General features: G+C 45.2%; 1 protein-coding gene across 2 annotated transcripts in view; it reads left to right on the top strand.

Moving 5' to 3' along the window:
* Positions 1–1,637: 1,637 nt before the first annotated feature.
* Positions 1,638–16,722, top strand: part of LOC144111496 (receptor-type tyrosine-protein phosphatase mu-like) — a 39,969-nt gene continuing 24,884 nt past the window's right edge. Inside the window, exons 1-8 of one of the 2 annotated variants that reach the window (XM_077644819.1) lie at positions 1,638–1,860; positions 2,722–3,033; positions 8,055–8,348; positions 8,894–9,147; positions 10,359–10,434; positions 12,982–13,078; positions 14,987–15,290; positions 16,115–16,157. In XM_077644819.1, coding sequence (XP_077500945.1) covers positions 1,782–1,860; positions 2,722–3,033; positions 8,055–8,348; positions 8,894–9,147; positions 10,359–10,434; positions 12,982–13,078; positions 14,987–15,290; positions 16,115–16,157 — 1,459 coding nt within the window. In that variant the 5' untranslated portion in view covers positions 1,638–1,781. The remainder of the gene's footprint in view (positions 1,861–2,721; positions 3,034–8,054; positions 8,349–8,893; positions 9,148–10,358; positions 10,435–12,981; positions 13,079–14,986; positions 15,291–16,114; positions 16,158–16,722) is intronic. The other variant, XM_077644818.1, reaches the window with a different exon arrangement.

Below are 16,722 nucleotides of genomic sequence, written 5' to 3'. Positions count from 1 at the left end.
CACCAAGAATGAGACAATTTTTTTACTACTTCTTTAAAAAAAATTTTAATCGACACTCATTTCCCCATAAGGTCTAACCGATTAGTGCTATTTCTGTCTATTTTCCAGTGTTATTTCTTTCTTATTTCGCTCACTTGTACGCCCACCCTGCTTGGACTTAGTGTCCGCAGTATTTCATAAATAAATAAAAATAAATAAAAAATTTTGTTTTTTTCTTTGAAACGGCTGGCAATAGCACTGATATTAGCAGTGCGGAAAAGAATACTTAGCCTACGGAACTGGAACCAGAACTATATGCCTGCAAAAAGGGGGCCGTTTTCTTGTAGGCTTGTAATTATATCTTATAAATCTATATGTTTCATTTTCATTCTGGATGTATCCGCGTTCTGCTCGTCGGAGCGTGAGCATTCTGTCATTAATTATTGCAAGCACCAGGGTTTCGATGATGATTTTTTTACTGTGGCGGCAGTACAGCAAGGCTGACGTAATGACGACAAAAAAATTAGAGAGAACGCTCAAGCTCCGCCTTAAGGGTGTGACGCGATAGCGTAATGGGTTAAATCCCATATATGCCGAATTGGTAATTCTCTACATGACATTCATAGATCTCTGGGATCCCTCGTGACACTCCTAGCACAGTAGTGCAGCGGTTAAGCGATAAGCCACTGCACTGCGATGGCAGGGTTGCCACCGGTGGGTTTTGTGCGACCCAGAGAGAGCAGTTTACTCGCAATCATATGGTGAGGTGGTGACGATACTGCAAGGTCACGTGACCTAAGTGGGCAACTTGCCTCCTTGGTTGCTTCTCTGAGTATTTTTAGTGGATTTTTCGTTCACGGTCAACGGCGCCGAAAGGTCCCGGTATCGACGGCGACGCTGGATTTTCTGCGACGCGAGCTCCTTAACGCTGTGGCGTTAAAATCCGTGCTTACACAAACCGCAAAGCGCGCCTAAATGCCCACAATCTCGCTGAACTGTGGCCAATTACTTCCATACCTTGAGCATAGTGTAGTCATTTGTAGCAACTGGTTCGTGCGTTGTAGGCCTTCAACATTCCGCATGTTCAAGATAAAACCCACATCATCATAGAGAGCGGCCGAGCAGCATGCCACCAAGAAGGTTGCTCTGTACCACTCTGTATTCCTAACCAATCCATCAACTTTGCACAACGGTATAAAACTAACGGATGCACTTTGAAGGCAGCTGGGCATCCGTTCATCACCTGAAGAGCGATGTCTTTCTTTGTCTGCCAAGAAGGACTAATACCACGAAGGGTATGTAGTTTACCCTTCATTTCACGTTAGCATATCCGGCGTGTGTTTTTCATCATGCATTGTGTTGTAGCTTTGTTTCCCAGCTTATTTTTCCGGCTGTACCCCTGCGCTTTATTCCCATGTGCAAATAGAAGCAGGCTCCCCGCTGTAAAGTGCCAACCTCTCCTTTTAAGTCCATGTGATAGTAAAAAAAAAAGGCTAAGGTTCTTAGATCTTCCGATGTGTTTCAAGAGCGACGTCGCGAACCACCTATCAGTTCCGCCTTACTTATAATCTGTGACACATGGAGCTCTTGGCGGCCCCTCAAGTGGGAAAGAGTGGCCGAGAGCCGCGCTTCTAATCGCTTGAAGTTGCGCTATCGTTGGGCTCAGTAGGGGTTGTCGTACGTATGCCTGTGCCTCTGTGGGCTGTGCGTACGGGTCTGCGTGGCTAAAGGACGGCCTGCGCTTCTGCAGCTCTGTGGGTGTGCAACGAAAACATCATCTTCCACCAGGCCCCCTGAGTCCCATGCATCGGAAGCATGCTTTGCGGACAGCCTACCTGCTCATCCTCACTTTGTTGTGCTTGGAGATGGGCGCCACAGCCGGTAAGTATCGCGGTTTGCGCTAGAGCGTTGTATCATAGTGAAGAAAGGCTCATTACAAATCCCAGGTTACGCTGGCTGTCCCGCACGAACCGACATTAAAGGGACACAGAGGGTAACTCAATAAAATTTTGCAGCGTAGCTTTTAAGCACCCGTTCCTTCGGCTGAGCGTCGGTGTTGATGGCAGTTGTAAACTAGTGTGGATGCTACTGTGGTTCCCGTGAATGTTGGTTACCATAGAAGGAAGAGGGCAAGACGAGAGCGCCTGACACAGGTATGCATCTCGCTCAAGGCTTCAGGGGTTTTCTGTTTTGTCGAAGGCCACTTTGACAGTTCACATTTGCCGCTTTTCCAATGACCGTTCTGAGATTGCGATCCTTATGCAAGAAGAGTTATTAAGATTTCAGCCACGTTACTGTGGAATTCTTTAGTAGCGTTTTTATAACGGCTCTTTAATCAGTAGTCACGTAATGGAGATTTCAAGTGATGCTGATGACAGCTACCAGGTGCGCCTATAGAATACCGCGGCTGCCCAGCAATTTTCAAATCAAGCGCAAAGCATGCAGTCCGAATCGTGACACAAGTACAAAACCTCACCACTGGTCCCATGACACTATAAGTCCAGGCTCGTACTACACCAGGAGCACTATTTTTTTCCCACGTGTAAGACAGACTGGGGACTACAAGGTACTTTTATGTTGTTTTTTTTGCCAGAGCAGAAATAATGATCAATCAAGATCGTTGGAAATGCGTCTTATAAAATGAGCCCACTTGTGTGACTGCAGTGCTTGGGGACGACAGCACGAACATTGCATATATTTTATTTTCTCTCTCTACACTACGATTCCATCAACTTGGATCAGCCCGTGGAGAAGTCGGCAGGCTTTTCATGGAGCGCGTGTTGGCCAAGACGTACCGGCTTCGCTGGGAGCGGCCCACCGTGATCAACGACGTGCTGCGCTCTTACCACCTGAGTATTCAAATGCTGCACTTTAACGGCTTTAAGTGTCCCGGATTTCAAGCTCAGCAGAGCTTGAACTTTTCTTACAAGGCCAGCGTAACATCGGCTGAAGTGCAGAACCTGACGCCTTCGGCCACGTACAAGATATCAATGCAGGCGAGAACGGACAAAGGCGGGCCCTGGAAAGATTTCCACCTCAGCACGGAAGGAGAAGGTTCGTTGCTTCAAAGATTTTCTTTTTTTTTCTTTCTGATCGTTTTCTGTAGATATCATTAGAGTAAGCTGAATAACTAGTAATGACACTTTACAGTTTGAAGCAGTGCTTATTCGTGGCTACTTGAATTGTCTAGAAACGTAAAAGACCTTCAAATGCAACAATGTCTCATGCACTCGGCAGGCGACAACTGGATCAAATTTTTGTACTACAGTCAAACGTCAGAAAGTTATTAAACCTTTTCGTGCGCCCTGGATTCCTGACTACCTGGGGCTAATTTTTCTTCATAGAATGCAGTTTTAAAGGTCGACTGTGGTTGCATAACAATCGTATTCCTTCGAAGCCGAATTAATCAGGGAAGTATACGCCGAAGTGAAGCTATAAAGCATGGCTTGTGTAGGGAAAGAGCAGTTTATTTTATATCCATCTTCGTTTCAATCTTCCTCCTCAATTTAAGTGACACCCTACATCCGCTATCGCTGAGCTTCAGCATACGCCAAGGAAAGAGTGCTGGGCATGGCACTGGGGGCTTCCCCTGGGCCTACCACTTAGAAATAAAAATAAAAGTGGAAAGAATCGTAACGGAACAGCTGTATTATATGGGCCCGAGAATACTGCGAAAACGTTTTTAAACGCGAGGAAATTATGATGAGAACATCTATAATTTTGGTAATCCGTCCTATTAGGGGGAGACAGGGCTAGAGTAAGAGGAGAAGAGAGCCAGAACAAAGAGAAAGCGAGATTGTATGAATGACAAAGGGTGGAAAGTTGCAGAGAAATTAGTATTGTCCCAACCAGCTTCTCATGTCCATGCCCTTGTCTGCTCAATGGTTTAAGAGGCGATGTCCATGTATTTTTTTTTCACGGACACACAATTTATGGAAACTTTCACTGTAGGTTCTGCTCAGACTACTCTCCTTTTGTGGAAAATTTCACAGCCAGGCCATCTTTCGTTTCAGAGGAAAAAAAATTTTCATGACCTCAATTCAAACGCTCTCTGCAGGCAACCTTCCATCTGTGACGTCGCGGGCTGCACGCCTGCCGATATTTTCTTTGCATTTGTTGAACGAAAAAATGTCGAAGTTCTTTTTGGTCATTTCAAACAAACATTGATTCAAACTATCATTTTCAGTCGCAGGTTTCCCTTTTCGGCGTCCATATAACGAGTTTCTTGATAGCATCTATGACGTCGTTTTGTATCTTGCGACATTTGCTGGCTGTAAACTAGTTTCGGTTATCTTGGTTTCGGTTTTGATCTCGTGTTTTGCCGCAATTTTGTTTCGTGGCTCATTATTTTGAAAATATTTGAATTCCAAATGCAAGATGGAGGTACAAGAAGTATAATCTGATCGGTAGCTCAAAATATTGGAAATCCTCAGCGGCGCCCTTGACGAGGGCCTCGGTTCTGGGAGTCTTGATGCAGTAGGTAACCGAAGAAGACGCACAGCTGCTTCCCTCACCGTTAGATCACCTTCCACGTGGCACTTTCGATATTACGCGACGTTCTACGTCTGCCGTATTGTCCGCGGGCGGCAATGGTAAACAGTCTCAACTTAAAGTTACACGCAACACGAATACACTGAAAAGAAGAAGGTTCGACAGCCTGTGGTATAACAGGTGCAGCATTCTCACTCAAAAATTTCAAAAATTGCAAAATTGTAAGACACTGTTGTGGAAATATTGAAGGTAATGGTCCATTCTTCTGATATGTAGCAAAATATTTTTTCAAAAGTATTTCCATCGATCGCCTCGAAGAGTTCAGACTGTCATAGAAAAAAGGTTATTAAAGAAAATTCAAGAATGCTGTCGGGTGATCTGTCAATATATTTATTGTTATAGTGAAATCTTAAATTAAAAGAAAAATGTGCGTTCATAAATGGTTTCTCGCTCAAAAATACTTTTCTCCGCAATTTTTGGCTATGCTCGGTTGGTAGAGCGTGCACATAGAGAGGTTGTGGGTTTGTATCTCACTGTTGGCATGTGGCTGTCTTACTCCATAAATGCATTCTGGGCACTGCTGCTTATGCCAACCGACTGCTGGTGCTGAGACTGAATAACGGAATTGGAAGTGTGCTCAGGCCTGACGAGTGGCTCTGACTGGGTCACTGTCACTGCCGCGTGAAGACAGAGTGCAGAGAAAAATAGATGCCAAACGAAGACTAAAATCATAGGCGTGCTCGTCACAACTATCACGTCCGCCGAAGCGATGACGTCATCTGCTGCAGTGACGCTTGACATATTCCTCTATCACCTGGCATGCTAATCGTAAAAGCTTATGAAAAGGGCACCTGCTCAAATAATAGTTCATTTGCAGTTAGCTCAACACTGACATCAGCGCTGGTAAAATCGGGCGCTTAGAAGAGACCATAACAGAAATTAATTTAATCTCCTTACGAAACCCGCCGCGGTGTCTCAGTGGTTAGGGCGCTCGGCTACTGATGCAGAGTACCCGGGTTTCAACCTGACCGCGGCGGCCGCATTTCGATTGCGGCGAAACGCAAAGGCACCCGTGTCCTGTGCGCGGTCAGTGAACGTTCAAGATGCCCAGGTGGTCGAAATTATACCAGAACACTACACTACGGCACCTCTTTCTTCCTTTCTTCTTTCACTCCCTCTTTTATACCTTCCCTTACGGCGCGGTTCAGGCGTCTACCGAGATGCGAGACATATACTGCGCCTGTTCCTTTCCCCCCCAAAAAAACGAATTTTCAGTTTCATCCCCTTATGAGTGCATGATATCACTAAACGACCACAGTGACCCCTTGAAAACAATGCAGTTTTTTTTTTTAAACGTGCAGATTGCCTTTCTTTGCGATGCATCCTCTGCTACGTTTGAGCCCAGGTTCGTAGCTTTCCTTGTAACTGCTCGCGTGGTGCGCCTGGCTGGCATTGGACCAATTCGACGAGGAGCGCGGCCTGGTGCTCGATGCCCAAGATCTTTTGAGTTTAACCTGTCGATATTTGAAAAAGCGATTTCTTTCTCTCGGGATACAGACCAGGATACTGGGCACTGAAAAAGAGTGCATCATATTCGCATAGGGTTAGGTGTATGGTTTATGGGGGTTTAACGTCCCAAAGCGAATAGGCTGTGAGGAACACCGCATCGGAGGGTTCCGGAATAATTTAGACCGCCTGGATATCTTTAACGTGCAAGTAATCTTTGTAGAAATGCGGAAATTATTCCTTTCATGTTTGAAGTTCCTTTACAGTCGAAAGAGTAGAAAAGATTAGCTCCATTGACAAAAGACTGGCTCGGCAGAAGAAGAGAAAATAATAGTTATTTTCATGCAACGACTTTCTGCTGAACCTCCTACAAGAGTAACGATTGGGAAAAGCCTGTTATTCTCGTTATTGGCGGCTTCGTGAATCGGAGGACTACGGGTGAAAATTGTTGCCCACCAATGGTCGACCCCCTGCGCTAATTTTTCTACTCGGGATTCGAAACACTACGTGGGTTTGGGGCTCGCGTTTGCAGGTCCAGAACCTTGCGCTGTAGTAGGTACAACACCGAGCCAGCACTGGACAGTTGGGGCAAAGCAGTTGCTCACCACCAATGTCAGCCCATTGTGGGGAACGCAAGGTTAAGTACAATAAGTCTGGCTTGCCTATGCCGGACCCGCGTAACTCTGATATCACTATTGAAACGACTAACTTGAGAGGCCGAATTTCGCACTACATGGGCTCCCTGAATCTCTCCAAAATAGGGCCAATTGAGGAGCTCGCTGGGGTGCTCACATTGTTCTGTAGCTAGGCCGCGTTGCAGAAACCGACATCGGCGTCGTATAGGCTTCAAACATAGAGCCCACCGCGGCTTCCACCTCAAAGCCTACTTTCCGCATGTGGTCTTTGTGGCCTTTCATTACCATACCACTGCGGTTTTTCATTTCTTCGTATCCACCTATTCCCCACCTTATGATTTTGCTGACACACGTGGTTCATTAGGAAGCCGTAGTACTTGGGGAGATGACAACTACTGAGTCCAAGAGAAAACACGCCCAAGCGGCTACAATGTGCCAGTCCGACTCCACAGCGACCTATGTCGTTTCTGCGTACAGACCAAGGGGAGAAAAGTAACCAGATTAACCGCTAAAACAGCAATCCTGCAGTGGCATTAGTAGTTGCAGATAGTCGAGGCGATCTTCACCTGGAAAAAGCGGAAAGTGCAACCGATATTAAACTCTCTTGGTGGAGCGCCACTATTCTGGAAATGATTTCTCGCGCAAAACTTTGGACTTACCTGTATTGCATTCGGCGGCTTGACATTATAGTTCGGGCTTGTTTCCTGTGAACCACAGTTTTGCGACTTCGTTTAGAACCGCCTTCCGCGGCAGGTTTGTAGTATGCAGAATATGTTTGACCACTGGTAGTGATGGTGTAAATATACAGGCAGTGTTAGCCTTACAGAAGTCTGTCGGCTATTTCTCTTCCTGAGTTACTGATTTAAGAGATTGCGTCCCTACCACTGACCCGTAAGGCCAGCGGTAGGGAAATGCAGCAGAAGTAGAATTTTATGCTTACGGAACGCTATGTACACCACTGAATGCGCAAGAATATGTCACTGTATTTGGTAACCACTAAGGTTTCAGTTTATTACCATCGAATGAACATTTGGGGCTAACAACGAAACTCCTCCGATGAGCTATCGGTGTTCACTCGCAATGCGAATGTGCGGATTTTGGCATGTTTCAACCGTTTTCCCTCTGTAATGAAAAATCATTGAGGCTGCATAAAAAAACGCTGAAATTTGAACTTAAGCCTCATCTATTCTTCCTCGGAGCAGACACAGTCTCTTCTATTTGTGCAAAAAGTTATTGAAGCATTCGTTTTTTTTTAATAGCTAAATGTTTCGAAGATGATTTTGTACGCCATATCTAATCATGAATTTGAGGATAACGCATGAGGTCTTTTGGAAAAGGACCGCAAAAACTCAGCAGGCACTTCACGCAGTAAGGATTTACTAGAATAAATGCCTGGCTCACCCTCATTCTGACTCTGTCATTCAACTCTGGGAACTGTCGCAGCTCCCGACGGGCAACCGCTAGGACTTCAGAGAGATCTACTCACCGAAAGATCAGCCCGAGCCTTCTGGCAGGAACCTGACTGCAAGCTCATCAACGGCGGGATCACTGGTTACCAGACACTTAGGACGTCCTCGGCCAGGTGGGCGCAAGCCAAGGTTCAAAAGGATGTCGTCAGGCCCGTGCTTTACATGGACGACCTAGCTCCTTTCACGGAGTACATTCTCCTCGTGAGGGCGAAAAACAGGTTCGGTTTGGGACCAGCCGCCAGCATCACATTCACAACTACGCCCAGTGGTACGTCTGTAATTCCTATCTGCATGTATCCCAGACCCTCGGCGCATATTGTTGTCCTCTCTTTATTAGAATTGCACCTCTCTTTAAAGAGCTATGCAACGGAAGTCAGCCATGTATATAGTTTTCTTGGTTTTCATAGTGCTTGATATGATGACACCTAATCTCCGATACATCATTATCATCAAGAGGGTTAAGGGCACCAAATTTGTAAAATTTATCGCAGTGATCAGTTCCGGAAATTCTAGTTTCGCACTTATATTGTCAAAAGTTAGCGGCGACTTTCTGCACCCGTTATAATGCGGGCACTCTCGCAAGAGGCGTCGGTACAATCATTCACAGTCGGGAGTTTGTGCGCTCGTGTTTCATCAAGACGTGGCTTCTAAAGCTTCTTTTCACAGCGCAAACAAAACTCCGTATGAGTTGCGAAGTTTCCGGCAATGAACTCTTCGCACCAGTTAATCTCCTAATAAACTCCTGCACCAAACATTAACATTAAGGTTCAACCTTGAACTTCACTGGTGAAAAGCTTTCCTCTCTTCATGCAGCGCCGCCACCTCCGAGCAAAGTGACGGTGTACAGCGCCAGAAGCGATCAACTGGCCGTAACGTGGCTGCCGCCGTATCCCCCACACGGAGTGCTCGAGGCATACATGGTCTACTACAAGCTGGCGTCAGAGGAGTTATTCACTAAATACCTCCACCTCACTCCGGACAAGGCACTGTGCAAAGACGCCGAGAGGGCCGGAGCACACTGCGCACTCCTCTCGCAGCTGCTTCCCAATAAGCAATACGTGGTGCTGGTGAGGGCATGCCAAATTCCTCGCTTTCGTGGAGGAGATGAACAGCAAGAGGGTTTCAACAAGTGCTGGCAAGCCAGCCGCCATCGAAGCCGCTGCTTCCGCTGTTCCTTCCCCTCTTCTTTCCGCGCCGTCAAGTGTAAAAGCAGATGACGTAAAACAACTGATGGTAAACATTCTCGGCAAAGCTGAATGGTGGCCAGGAGGTGCAGCGTATTGTAACACGTGAATCGGCTATGCTAGATGCAGCACTAGAGCAGGAAGAACCCAAGACAAAATATTGCAGTGGTGGTACTTATGCGCAGGCAGGTTTTTGTGAAGGCCGGACTACCCTTAGAATAGCTGCGTCGGCAATTGCTGCACCGTCGAAAGCTGGCCCGAAATGTCTCAGCCTCTCTTGGCCAATCTACAGTTGGGGAAAGAGGATAAAATGGATAATTGAAGAAAGGAAAGTGTGTGAAGAAATACCTAGAGTGAACAGAATTGGGTCCATGCACATTAAGGTTATTAGTAAAACGATGCAGCCGAATCTTAAATTCTCAAGCGCCACGAAAGCTGCCGCCAGTCGTAAGCTGAACTGCCTGCTTCAGAAAATAGTTTTCTGTGATGCCTAATAGATATGAGGCAGTTTTAGTACAGAATCAAATGGGACAATCCTGCTTTATGGTTTCTGTGTTTCACGCTTGCAGTTTTGAGTCCGATTCTATAAAGCATTTTTGCGCCTGGAATGCCATGAACCGCTTTCGTGGACGTTTTTCTGCAATTGAAACCTCGCAGTATTTTGTGATGCTTTCTGAAAAACGATGAATTTTTTGCTTACACCCCTTAGGTCAATGTAGCGTGTATGCCCTGTTCGTTGAGCCTTTCAGGGTCACCTGCGGTGTTATTTGAGTGCCCTCCAGCAGTCACTACAGACACTTCCCCCCTCCCATCATTTCTACCATCTAATACACACGATGCATGCAGCTGAACACTTCCATCACACCAGCGCATATTTACCTCTAGCATTATGACTCTGACCCCTCCTGTTCCATCTACTCCCCCCCTCCCCTCACCCTCAACGAGCCATTTTACACTAATTTCACTCCTAAACACTCGTGAGAGGGGTTGGTGTCGTTGACAGTCGCTAATCAGCTGGCCGTGGTTATCCTGGCGGAGGAGTATTTAAACCCTTTAGCTTGACTTAAAAGAATTTCTAAATTCTCTTTCTTCAGGTGGCAGCCAAGAACAAAGGTGTGGATAATGTCAGCAACAGGAGTAATTCAGTCACTGCTGTGACGCGAGAATCAAGTAAGTCATAGACAATCTGTTCACTCACCTTGTCATTGGCGCGAGGTTTCTTTGGCTGTCGCAGCGGGCGATTGCAGTGGTTCAGCACACGTGCCTTTCCGCTACGAAGTTCGCATACGGGGATTTATTGTTGATCACTTTGTACACGCAATGCAATACTTTTAGCTATGAAAAACGCCCCGTTGGAGGACTTCGGAATAGATTTGAATGTCGGAGGTTTAACGGCTACAAAAATTTGAGTTCTGTTCAGGTCAAAGACCCCCCTTTTGCCGGCAGTATTATAAAGGTGTGGGACATATGGACAAAGAAACAAAGAAATAGCGGCAGATATGCCCGAATGCTTCCGTACTTACAACTATTTCCCAAGCCGCAACTTATACCGAAGAATGCCGCCAGCTTGCCCGTTCCATCACTTCTCACGTCGAACAGCGGCAGAAAAGCAGCCGTGATCAATCTGCACTTCCTCCAGCTTACCTTTCCGAGTCTTTGGTCTCGCTGTGGGTACCTTCTTCTAGTCCCGACCTTTCCTCCAAACTTCTCAGCTAGTACCGGGGCCCCTACCGCATTCTCCGGCAAACATCCCTGGTCAATTACCTCATCGAACCCCATACGCCGCGTCCACTATCATCGCGGCCGGGGCCTTGAAATTGTTCAAACCGACCGCCTCAAACCGTAGTACGACCCCGCTATCATCACATCCCCATAGATCGCCATGATGGCGCCTTTTTGCCCGGAGGTCGTTGTAAGACAGACCTTCAGCGCCTGGTGCTCAAGGAAGAAGACGAAAGCTAACGTTAAACGTTCCGACGCTCGTGTATGCTCTTGGAAGCTCTGCTGATGGCAGGCCGTTCTGCCAAAAGATTGCGACTTAGTGCCCTGTCGAATACCTTCATTAAACACATGTTAGCTCCTGTAGATCAAAGAAAAGCGAGTTTGATTAACACTTCTAAAAGTCAGTCTTCGCACCTCCGAAGTTAAATTAACTTGCTCTGGTATGGAGCTTCCGCCTGCTCAGATCTCTTTATATAGCTCGTGTTTCAAATGTATTATTTACTTTTCATTCGTTGCTGATAGCATATCCCTTAAAAAAAATTTCTATAGACAGTCTATATACTTCTTCTAGACTCTAATGCCTTCCTTTAAATATTTATTTTTGTCTATTCACAGTATATAGACTAAAGTCTATAGATAAAAGTATATTAAAAGTGTACGGCGATTAGTCTATAGACTGTTCTCATATCTTTGTCTATAGAGAGTCTATAAACTTTATAAGCAGAAGTCTATGAAGATCATACGTACTTTCTAAAGAAATTTTTGCAAAGGATCTTTTCGGACTCTCCCCTCGAAGCCAAGAAAATTCTGTACGCCGACGCAACTTAGTGTGTCCCGTGCGGTGACTTTTAACATTTGTTAAAGCTATGTGCTGCAATTGCACAACAAAGCTTCCTCGTGTTTGCCCTCTGCTTTTATCCTTCAGTGGCTCTTTCTTTTCGAGCGGATAGACGCGCTCAAATCTCAGTGATCAAACATCACCGCCATGTTTTAGTCATTAGGCACGGTAGAAAACCTTAAATTCTTAAAATTATTACGGAGCAGCTACTACGCCTTGCCTATATGTCAAAATTTCTGCTTTTGTACGTAAAAATCAATCAATCAATCAATTAGTCACTCCGTTGGTTAATCATTCGATCAATTAAATAAAAGACTGATCAGTAAGCCTGGACGTAGTAATCGATGCAAAAGGCGATGGCAGCAGATTTCGGGCGTTTTCATTCCTAATTTTGTTCTTTCTAGAAGACAAACTCAACGGTCTGTCTCCAGCATAGCTGATACGATTAAGAAGGAGCTAGAATGAAATTTCTAAAAACAAATTCACGATTACGGCTTCCTCCTTGACAGAATACAGCAGGTCTGACCAGAAGGCGGCATCGTCTTTTAGTCATGCAAAATGAGTGTTTGCAAGAACACGTGGCATTTTTACAGGAACCTTTCCTTTCCAATACATCCCGCTTTAGTCAAGTATAGTTTTCCTATACAAAGAACTGAACGTGAAGACGTAGTTTTTTTAAGGCAATAGCAGCTAGTGACCAGTGCGAGAGGTCTTTGCTCCGCAGTGGTTGTAGTTGGCCTAATGATGATCATGATTACTAGCGATAGCGTTACAACCCTCATGCATTAAATGCGATTGCATTAAAAGCCTCATCGGGAAAAAAATAAGTGGCGTCGGTCATAAGCTTTGCCGATTGGCGGGAAGTCAGGTAACCAGACAAGTTAATTCCCATAGGCTTCAGATATGTGACGTCACCAGAAGTGGGGTTACTTGCGGTAAGGGCTATTAATACCACCTTCTTGCCAGCACAATGTAATTAGGGGCCCCTGTGAATTTTTTCATCTGTGCAAATGCGAGTATTGTTTGAGAAAACCAGCAACAGAAAAAGAACGAGAGAGTATTTTTATCTAAAACGCTCATGCGGTGTTTTACGCTGCCGCTTAGCGCTAGGAGGTTTATTTCTTATTTCTCCCGACTAATTTAAATATTTCATTTAGTTACAGTCATCGGGACAAATGTGAAGCTGAAGACAGTGGAGGCAAACGCCATCACTTTGCAGCTAACACGTGCTGACAACGAGTCTAAGGACATCAGGTAAGTCCTCTGAGAGCAAGTGACGTCAAGCTTGCAAATTCAGTAAATACTTATTATTTAGATCCCGGTACTTCGTGAATTCGGATAACTCGGACTTTCGGTCTTTCGCAGTGTCCCTGCCAATGCCATGTCAAACGTATGTTGCATCGGAGGCTCGTTAATACGGATGCAGCAAGGTTCATGCCGATTAATTCGGGCAGGTTGCCGGTTAAATATTGCATCCCAAATGTGAATGAAATAGCCCACGATCGTTCAAAGAGCAGTCCTCAAGAAAGAGTTGCTTGGTGCGTTGTACCCTACGAACATATGATGTGCAACGGTACGCTTGACAACAGAGGACTCCATTGAAAAAATAAAGAGCCCGATCGCATAGTTTCGGTTTCTCTTTTTGAGCTTCATGCCGGCCCGCGGTGTCTGCGGCTCTCAGCTGCTCGCTTGTTTCTGCAGTGCAGTCTCTTCGCAAGCGACGACACCGCTTTTGAAGAGACTCGACTGATATCGCGTCCCAACGTTAAAGAAAGTCGCGAACGCCTTTACTATTTTAGAGCACTTTTGGTGGGCATCCCCGACAGTGCCCGCGCCATAAATAACATCTCGAAATTGCGAGAAATCCTCGCTTCTAAGCCATTTACATCTGAAAAGAACCCGACAACCACCCTGGTTCTCACTAAAATAATCTGATGCGGACGATTTTTGCCAGTTTTTGGGGACCACTCGTTAATTGTGACTTTCGAATAATTATTACATTTCTCGCGGTCCTTCTAAGAATGAATCAATGAGGTTTTACTGTGCTGTCTGGGGTAGTTTGTAGAAACAAGGGAAATTTTATGTTAGGCTGGCCACTGTTGCGTTCCCATACGGTGCATGCTGTGACCGGATTCAGAAATTACGACAATATGACACTACTCAGTGCCAAAGAAATAGGCACTACGACGCGCCATGTGCAGTCAGCGATGAGCGCACCTTTAAACGTGGCAATTTTTCCGAAAAAATTGGCTTTTCGAGTCTTTATGGAGCAGTAGGAAGTGGACAAGTTTGAAAAAATCTATTAAATTAACGTAAATTTCTTACGTGGAGGTTCTGATACACGTGCATACAGATTCTTGCAAATATTTGTGATCTCCACTGCGTTCTCTAGTTCTTCTGGTGCGCGCTTTCCTGATTAAGAAAACGTATTGGAGAGTGATGAACATAGTGCGCGGCCACATATCGACGCAGTTAAGGCAGCTCGGAACGCGTTACGTCGTTTTCACAAAAATAACGACCTTTTTTTGTCCACTTGTGATGGTTGTTCATTTAGCTTTCTACACAAGAAAAACAAACGCACATGAAGAAAAATTCGATACCCATGGAATTACCTTGTTAATCGTGTTCAGTAATGGCAGTGAACATAAGCTACATTTTTTAGAATTTTCGGCAATCTACCTCGCGAAATTATTTTTCTGATAGTGATGGTTGCCGCGGCAGATATGCTAATGGCATGCACTTAAATTACTGAGAGCCACGTTTTAACTCTTCTGATAAAAGAGCGCGCTCAGCGGTCGTCGAGAGACGGAATTCCCGCTAATCTCAACCATTTGTTTAACGCTGACAAAGAACTTTCGAGATCAAGTACGAAAAACAATCACAACAATCTCGAACAACCTGGAATAATTTGCTCGTTGCTGTGATCATTCCAGATAAACCTGGTTGCATCTCACTTCAAAAACAAAGTAGCAAATCCACGCGATGGCGGGCTAGAACCTACACAATCAACACTCTGGGCCAACACGTTACCCTTCACTAAGGTATTTCAACGGCCCACGTACAAACAGCTACGAGAAGTAAAACACCTCATGTTATACCATAACGTACTGTACCTTGCCGGATTACGTATTCGCATAAAGGTGACAGGTGAAATTATTTCAGGGCATACTTCGTGTTGGTGGAGAGACACGACAGCAGAAATCGCACCAAATGGTCCACAGATGGCGCGATTAACAGCGCCGTCGGATCCATCCACGAATGGACGGGTGGCACTCCAAGCTACAACGTGTCGGTAGCCAAGAACCAGGCGTTCTACGTTGCCGCCAAGATGGCGCCCGACGAAGTTCGCCGTGGCAGACAGTTTACGGTTGGAGACGGCCTCTACTACGACGGATACTACAACGCACCGTTGGTGCCCGGGACCACTTACAGCGTTGGTCTCGCCGCCGAACTGCGCACCCTAGGCGTGAGTTAGCTTCTAGTGCTGTTTATTTTAATCTTATGATGCTGTTGCTTTATTTCGAATCTGTGATGTAGACACAAACTATTGGTAGCAATGGTCAGCAATCGTTACTTTTTTTGTCTCTGTTCGAGCGTTCAAACATCTGTGAGTTTCGGTAACGGGGAGTTAATACTTGTAAATACCTGATTCTGAAGCAGATTATCTGCTTTTTATCGCATCTACCTAATACCACCTGCATTAAAGTTGGGAGCAGAGGTCGCTTGATGTCACAACTTTCTATAAGGGCGCCATCACATACTGTGACGAACGAAAACAGCCTAGTACAGAGAGTACATGGAGGTAATGATGGCAGTGTTGTTCTGTGATTTTCAGCGTAAAGCAGCTAACCTCAGCACGCTTATCCGCGACTAAAACACCTAGCCGTGAGAGGAAGGTGACTGTGGGAAATGTACTGAAGTTTTATTTACTGCCTGTTGAGTAGCTCCCTCTTCAAAAGATCAGTTTTTGTGTTGAGTCTTTTTCTATATTGCTTTAGCAGCAACTAATATCAGTCCTCCGTGAGCAATGACTTTAATGAAAACGAAATTTAACCAATTCACCTGTGTGTAAGCTCATTGGGAAGCGATGGTGACGGCATTTCATAAGCCCAAGACGCTTATGAAATGCCGTCTCCATGGTTTTTAGTAAATAAATAGTGGTTCAAGAGTGTATTTCTTGCCTTCCCAATCACAGTAAGTAAATAGAAACTTAATAAACCAAAAACTCTACTCATCAAATGGCGTTTCACCAGAAACGATACTATAATTAACACCTGTTTTATTTTTCAGCGAAGCAAAATTTTTTACCGACGCCTCTTTGATCCAATAACTGGTGAGGATATTTTTCTCCTCTTTACGTTATTACATCGTTGTAGTGCAAATCAGCCAAGAAGAAAATGTATCGCTGTTAAGAACTTATCTTGCTGACTGATGTGAAAATTTTAGAGGCATGCTTTGAAATCAAAAACATGTGCTCTACCTTTTCCACGGAAGGAGAAAAGGCCTCGGCAGAAAAGAAATATGGCAGCATTTTTAAAGCTGACGCATAAACTTTAATGCATCTTTTGCCTAAAGACATTATTTGAGGGCAATTTCTCTAACAATGTAGAAAAATAAACTTTCACATCTGCTGTGGCTTGACGCCAGTTCAAGAAAGATAATTCGTAACTGTGATATACCTTATAGGAAATAAGTTTCTTGTTTATGAGTATTGAACGTCCCAAAGTGACTGAGGCTGAGAGGCGCCGTCGGGAAAGGCTCTATAAATTTCGACCACCTGGGTTTCCTTAACGTGCAGTGAGATCGCACAGTACACGGGCCTCCAAAGTACTTCACCTCCATCGAAATTCGACCGTCGCGGGCGGGATTGAGCCCGCGTCTTCTGGGTCTGCAGCCGA

The sequence above is a fragment of the Amblyomma americanum genome, chromosome 11 (assembly GCF_052857255.1).
Source record: "Amblyomma americanum isolate KBUSLIRL-KWMA chromosome 11, ASM5285725v1, whole genome shotgun sequence".
Classification (NCBI taxonomy): Eukaryota; Metazoa; Arthropoda; class Arachnida; order Ixodida; family Ixodidae; genus Amblyomma; species Amblyomma americanum.
This window is presented reverse-complemented; position numbering and strand designations above follow the sequence as displayed.